Here is a 7,544-nt window from a genome sequence, read left to right on the forward strand (position 1 = left end):
ACTTCGTTCCTGCCTTCAATACAAATCCCGCCTCGAAGTATTTATGGGCCTGCAAACTTTTATAAGCCTTCATCTGTTGGTTGTTATAAAAACTATGGCTTAATGTGAGATATGCAGCAATATCCAAAAATCCTACAGATGGAAGATTATCCGACGAGTAATCCAAGTTCTGGTCTTTCAATGAAAAGGGATCTAAATCATTTATGATCGCCAGTTTCGAACGATATCTGAAATACCAAGAGCAAATTAGTAGAAAAACTTTAGGCAGTAATTATAGATCTTACCTTTCAGCAACAACTGGATTTTCCCTTGATAATAATTTAAGGTATTCACTTTCCATCTCAAATCACACTTGTCTCTCAAAACACGAAGAAATTCTTCAGAAATTCAATCTAAACACGACGGCGCGTTAGAAAACAAATGGACCACAGATTAATGTTTACCTGCATCCGCCACATTGGATCACGTGGTCTGGAATGCCTAATCCTGTACTTCCACTTCCACGGGACTCCGAGAATACAACGCATTAGTTTACTACTTGATTTTAGGTACATAGCATAATTGCTGAGCCTAGATCCTTCTCCCCATTGTCTAGTGTTGGTACTAGCGGGGGGCCGAGGGGATTAATTTGAATAGCAGCGATACGATACTAGTAGATAGGCAACAAGAGTTCGAGCGCAAAAAGGGTAGTTTTTACATGTAAATTCTCATAAGGAAGTCTAAGGTCGATTTTGCAGAAATCGGTCAATTTTGAAAATTTTTCTAAGTCCCGTTCAAGGTCATCCAGTAGGCGGGTCTGAGAGGGTGAGAGGAGAGTGGGGGAGATGGTAACGGGTTTGATGATGAGGGGTGTGAGGGTGAGCGGGTTCGAGATTTTGTTTCATACTTTTCTAAACGTCGGGATTCGAACTCGGGACTCTTGTGTTACGTGATAGATAGATAGGTAGGTACCTTAGCGTTGATATTAGAGATACGTCATGCTTTTTAGGGTGGTAATGAGGAGATATGTCGCTAATCAAATAATGTAGAACAGCTGGATGCTTTCATGTTTATTTTTCAAATCATGAGTGAAAGGGTGATGGTGATTCATTGATTGAAACCTTGTGAAAGAAAAATCATTTATTTTGTTTACAGTAACATTGATATTTGTTTGATGAAAACAGAGTGATCGCTGAAAAAAATTTAAATCACATAGTCAACAATTTTTCCAACATTGAAATCTTCTTCCTTGGTTCATCATATTCCTCAATCTTGCGTTTATTGAGTGAATAATGACCCCACGGTACAGTGTTGAATGTTCCGGGCACCAAACATCGTTTATCGTCTTCAGGACTTAAAGCTATTTTTTCCTGTGTCAGTGAATACACATGATGTTCCTTCGCCTGAATCAAATTTTGAGAAATAATTTTATGTTTCCATGTTTCTAAACATTCAATGTAATCATCGAAACATATTCTGTTCTTAACGATTGATTTTTTAATACCCTTAGCTTTCTTGGTGGTACCATAATTTCGACACATGGATTCAATTTCATCAGCTTCATACTCTTCTTCCACCCATCGTTGTTTTTTCACATTCAGATCATCCTTAGAAGTTTTCACAGCATACAGTTTAGATCTGAGACCAACATAATCGGTCATAGGTATTCCATTGTTTTCATCCTTCATCATTCCTAATACCTTTTTATTAACTTGAGGAATACCGTAAGTATTATTCTTGGGATAATCTGAGGTATCAAATTTTTCATAACAGTCAAGTTTCATTCTTTCATAAGGATCTTCAGAGACCTCATAAATGAGAGAATCGGTATCTGTGTATAAGATGGTACAGCCAGCACTGAAAGCTTCATTCATGTAGTGGTAATGGAAGTCATAAATAGTAGTTTTAGCCAAATCCAAGATACTCATTCCCACATAAATTGGCTTGTCCAAATAGATCTGCAGCTTTCGCATTTCAACAGCTACACAGTTCTCATTGAAAATAACAGAGTTCTTGAATTCAGGTTTTGAGATATAAGTTTCCGCCCCATATCGTCCTTTCCATTTTGTTAGAAGGTGGACATTAACCCTTTTCCGAATATTCTCCATCGTTTTTCCTGTAACAATAGAAAAGAATATGTAGATATCTGTATAGGAAATCATATGAATGTAATTTGAATGGATATAACAACTTACCAAAAACAGCGTTGTTCATCAGTTTGAAGAGATTCTTCTCGAACTCATTTTCGGCATTCTTTCTCAGATCCGTATTGAGGTCGATGTAAGACTTGAGCCATGTAGATTGCTTGAACTTGAGCACTCGATGTATTTTTGTTATAATCAATCCATTCTTCAATGCTTGCTTCAGATTTCTGTAGTGGATGATATATTTCTTCTTTTGATGTAATGTGGCCATAAGTTTAGCGTTTTGCTGAGATGCATAACAAGGTGTTTGAGTTTTAGAGTTGTAATGTTCTGGACAGAATGGAAGATCTTTGTGCAAATCATGCAATTCTCTAGGATATTCGAGATCGACTTCTAAAATATAACCCTCGGGAGCATAATCAGGAATTTGCAAGACATTTATATTTGTATCGGTCCACATAAAACCGCCGTATGGTAGACATTGTGACATTGCCCATCCATATTGATTGTTGACATCAAAGTACCTACATAAGGTAATTTTCTGGTTTAGTTGAATCATAGTTTGGTATATACTTGTTGTTCGCATGTGCTCGTCGTTTACCACATACTTGACTAAGGCCGCCCCGAATTCCTCTTTCAACAAACAAAAACATATCAACATCTGTGAGAAGTTCTAATTCCTGTTTTGTATATTTCAACATAGCATCCCACGTATATCCTGGTAAAGTAAAATAATGCGCAGGATCTAATCCATAAGTCTTATGGCAGCTCGATCGAAATTGTTCAAATACGTCAGCCAGCAATAGAATGTCAGTTTTCATGTAGAGATCGCTGTATTCGCCCAAATTCTGACATTTGAATTTATTCCACACAAGTTGTGCTCTCTCATATCTTCTTCGTGGACATTTCCTACAATCCAATTTGTTATAGAATGCTTCAATAGGTGGAAGAGAAGTTTCATCGAATCGGTCATAGGAATCGATATAATCATATGGCATTACTCCTTTGTTCGTAAGAAGACTGATATGTTCTTCAGATTCCTCAGGAAATTGTGATTTCAAGTTCGGAAACTCTTCTAAATAGGACGCTAGTTTGTCTAAAGAGCAAGCCATGAATCGGAAACTATCAATGAATCGGAAATTAATGTGATAATCATCATAGTGTTTGGTGAAACTGATATATTTCTCCTTAGTTATCGGTAAAAAATCGATTTTCCCTTCCATTCTTGTGGCAATATCTTGTATCAGAAAATTAGCGTCATATCCACTCAGGTTGTGAAATACTACAGGAATCATGTGACTATCCTTATAATTTATATTACACCCCTCATGTGCTGCTCCACGGTAATTCTTTTCGGGGATAAGATGATTATGATCTCTTACTTTTTTATCTTCAGGTTTGAACATTTCTTCACAAATATGACAGTGAGTTGCCTTCCGAAATTCGACTTCCTGTTTTGGCGTCATATCGATGTCGTAGGGACATAAGAAAACTGAGTCAACGTCTCCAGCAAATTGATTCATCTCATCTGCAAACCATTTCATGCAATTGGGACCTCGATGAGAACGATAAAAACTCAGAGAATCATCATATGAACACTTTACATAGTATCCTACAGCTGCAGCTTTATGTTCTTGATAGTTGTTTTTGGTGTTAGTAGGTTTTAGTATGCTCTCCAGATCTGCATAAATAATAAAAGGTACCTTCTCCTTGTTTTTATGATTTTTGAACTTGAGTGTATTGTTTCCTATCTCAGGCATCTTTATAGCTGTTTCATTCATGTTTCCACAATCCTCTGAATGACTTTTTAGTTTTTCTTCAGATCGTAAGTACCGGAGACATCTATCACATATAAATTTCTGTCCATGTTCCTTGCTCAATTGACTCGATACCAGACGAGAGAGATTTTTGATCCATACATAATGGTATCGCACTGGAGTATCATCGTTTGAATAGTGATCTTGTATAAGGAGTAAGTTGATATGTCTATTCATTTTAATTTTTGTTAGGTATGTTGGCAATGTAGTGAAGTTCCTCTTTTCCTTTTTCAGAATATAAACATTAATGGATATCTGGTTTTGTTTTTCAAAGTTGGGTATCTGTTTCATTGTCATCGGAAATTGAATACCTTTCAACTTCAAAATTTTGGAATAATGAGGATATTTGGATAATCGTTGGGGGTCCTTCTCAACAGGGTGTAATGCCGCCATCACAGACCATGCGAAACATGCTTCATCGTCGTTTTTCACATTGATACAAGCCTCTTTCCGTTTTATTTGAGGAGGAAGTTCTATGTATGAGCTTCCAAGTTGGGGTGTGAACTTGTTTATATTCACCCCTAGGTTAACAACATTAACCAGAGCCCATCCGCTATCACGTTCTTGGAATTCCTCAAGATCTTTGAGAATTGATACCAAAACATTTATATTGAACCATTCAGTAATATTCGTGTCTCGGTAAATAGGTGAATTGGATGTTGTGAAGTACTTATATTCCTTTTGAATTTTATTGGCTGTCATAATCTGAAACTCTCCACAAAAAACCATATTGACCTTAACAGCTTCATCCTTCTTCAATGCATTCAGAATTCTTCGACGAAATATAGCTTCGCAGTCCATCAAAAAATCCTTAGGCTCCTTATGTTTCAGGTTACTAATCACACCTGTTCTTATTCTCGAGTCGAATGCTGATAATGAATCATTCCAATGGACTCTGTTCCAAGCAGTTTCCTTTCGTCTACTCAGACCTGCACCAATTCGTTGTTGTTGTTTGAATTGTTGTTTCAATGATTTTATAGAACGGATCTGAGCTTCGAGTTGCTGTTTTCCTCCAATTGAAGTACAACCTGGCAATTCCCGATACAGTTTTCTTATTGCTCTCGTACATTCCTTTATACCTTTTATTGCATGCTCATTATCAGATGTAGTGATAAATAAAGCCACTAACGACTTTATTAGTCGAAGACAATTCTCTATGTTGAACATTTTAGATACAACTGAAACAAAATATCCATGTCAACATTTTAAATATTCTCAAAATCAGATACAACACACGAAAATAGCCGAAGATTCCCGAACATAGCCGCAGATTTCCGAAAATAGCCAAAGATTACCGAAGATACAAAACGTACACAAAAACGGATATAAAGCGGATACGAAGTGAATATAAATCGAGTACACAACACAGTTAAGCTGTGCAATACAGTTTCAAGCAGCTGAACAGGCAGCTTCAAAACAGCATCAGACAGACAGCTAAGCAGACATCTTCAGCACAGCTCCAGACAGCTTCAACACAGCTCCAAACAGCTAAGCTGACAGCTTCAGCACAGCTCCAGACAGCTTCAACACAGCTCCAGACAGCTAAGCTGGCAGCTGTTATGAAGGGTATAAGCGGATACAAAGTGGATACTTGTGGAATATATAGGAAAGAATTCAGTCTAACAAATAACTTGAGCAGGCAGCTAAATGTATATAAAAAATTGACCTCTCTTGTCTTGTATGCAGGAAAAAATCACTAGGAACAATACTTTGAAAAAACACATAATCGAGAAACATGACGCAATTCATGATACTCTGAGAGAAAACTATGAAAAGATCTATTAGAAATATAAGTGTGGTAGACCGCAGGATGTAGAAGATAGTTATCCAAAATCGAATACTAGATGTTCTCATGAAGTTAGTAGTGGTGAATATTTTACCGAAATAAATTATATAGTCGATGAGCTGCGTACACTGCATAGAAAAAATAATATTCTCGTCTGAAAAGTACAATTTTTGTTGGAAGTACTATGAGAGCTTGGTGTCATTTATTATAATGATAGTATAGCAGACTGATAATATGATGTATGTATGAATCATACTTTTCTGATAAATATCGGAACTAATAATTTTATATTTTAATTAATAACATATATCCTAAGCATCCACATGCAATAACTTATATCAGTCTTCAAGTCAAGTCATTAGTTTGATTTGCTTCCAACAATTTTGTGATTAAAACACAGAGATAAGAAGATTGGTCTCAGAGAAGTCCTTGGACTCAGTAAATCTTCATATAAACTGTCATCTATAATACATATTTATATAAATAAATAATGAGAGATTCAACGGCTTCTCCGGTTTTAAGGATTTACGTAAATTAGATGATAAAATTTTATCTAAAGATTTTTTCTGAATAACAGATACCTACTATTTTCATTTTATCAATAAATCTATCGAGGTCAACCAGGCGGTTCTTTAATAGCCATCGCATGCAACAATTTTCCTACTTACACATATATACCTAGTATATAGCAGATGACAGCCCACTTTTCAGATGGGTCTTACAGACATCTCAATACTGATACTTGACCCTCGTAAGAGTTCTCTAGTGTGTTTTCGTTAATCGTCATCCACCCTTTTATACCGCATAAGCGGAACCTCTATCGAAATCTATATGAACATAATCTGAATGTTTTATAGCCAGGCGGCCCCTCAGGATTCTAAGACACTACACAGAGGTCTGAGGTTTAGATTATTATCATATAGAAAGATCGATTTTAATTGATAATATGGTAAGATATAATACATTATAATATGTGCATATCAACATGAAATAAGTACGTGGTATGATAGGTTGATGAGTTGGGATTGAAAGTTATGGTTTTTTTTTTTTAAGAAGGAACAGTCCCTACGATCAGATTGGGGAACTGAAAAAAAAAACGTTTATTTAGCCTGTATGAATTCAAGAAGATGTGCTAAGCAATAATGAAAATACCGCATAATTTTCATCCGTTAGTTTATTCTGTTATCAGCAGATCGAATGAATGTATCATGTCTATGTAGAATGAAATATTTCTTAGTCCAAATTTTCTCTTAATCCTGCGATATCTCCGAAATCATACATTATAGGGAAAAACTAAACCAAAAATCACCCCCTTCACTCCCTGTCGATTACCACCTAATGAATAAGATGACAAAGTTTCAAAATCATATCTAATCATTTTATCACTTCCCCAATATTCAAATTCGACTATAATATTCATATCATAGGATACCCGGAAATGAAAAGAATTATTCTAAGTCCTAATTTTTTCTTCATCCTGTGATATCTCCGAAATCATGCATTTTAGAGAAAAACTAAATCAAAAATCACCCCCTTCACCCCCTGTCGATTTACCACCTTATGAATAAGATGACAAAGTTTCAAAATCATATCTAATCATTTTATCACTTCCCCACTATTCAAATTCGACTATAATATTCATATCATAGGATACCCAGAAGTGAATAAAATTGTTCTAAGCACTGATTTTTTCTTCATCCTGTGATATCGCCGAAATCATGCATTTTAGGAAAAAATAAATCTAAAATCAACATCCCCCTCCCCCCGGATTTAACATCCACTAATAATTATTATTGTAACAAAGTTTCAAATCATATT

General features: G+C 35.7%; 1 protein-coding gene across 1 annotated transcript; it reads right to left on the minus strand.

The window, feature by feature from the left end:
* Positions 1-1,187: 1,187 nt before the first annotated feature.
* LOC123307116 lies at positions 1,188-6,756 on the minus strand. The gene is made up of 4 exons (XM_044889334.1): positions 6,725-6,756; positions 2,835-5,118; positions 2,175-2,647; positions 1,188-2,095 (listed from the first exon to the last, which is right to left on the minus strand). The coding sequence occupies exons 2-4, from the start codon at positions 5,105-5,107 to the stop codon at positions 1,188-1,190; spliced, it is 3,654 nt and encodes a 1,217-aa protein (XP_044745269.1). The 5' UTR covers positions 5,108-5,118; positions 6,725-6,756.
* Between the last annotated feature and the right edge of the window lie 788 nt (positions 6,757-7,544).

This window comes from Coccinella septempunctata, chromosome 2, assembly GCF_907165205.1.
Source record: "Coccinella septempunctata chromosome 2, icCocSept1.1, whole genome shotgun sequence".
NCBI classification, from domain to species: Eukaryota; Metazoa; Arthropoda; class Insecta; order Coleoptera; family Coccinellidae; genus Coccinella; species Coccinella septempunctata.

Bases quoted from the DNA above. Each gene is read 5' to 3' on its own strand.
- LOC123307116 (XM_044889334.1), bottom strand. From the start codon at position 5,107: ATGTTCAACATAGAGAATTGTCTTCGACTAATAAAGTCGTTAGTGGCT. The intron at 2,648-2,834 runs GTGGGATGCTAT...TACCTTATGTAG, and splicing joins TTTACTTTACCAGGATATAC to GTACTTTGATGTCAACAATC. The intron at 2,096-2,174 runs GTAAGTTGTTAT...CTATTGTTACAG, and splicing joins GATGAACAACGCTGTTTTTG to GAAAAACGATGGAGAATATT.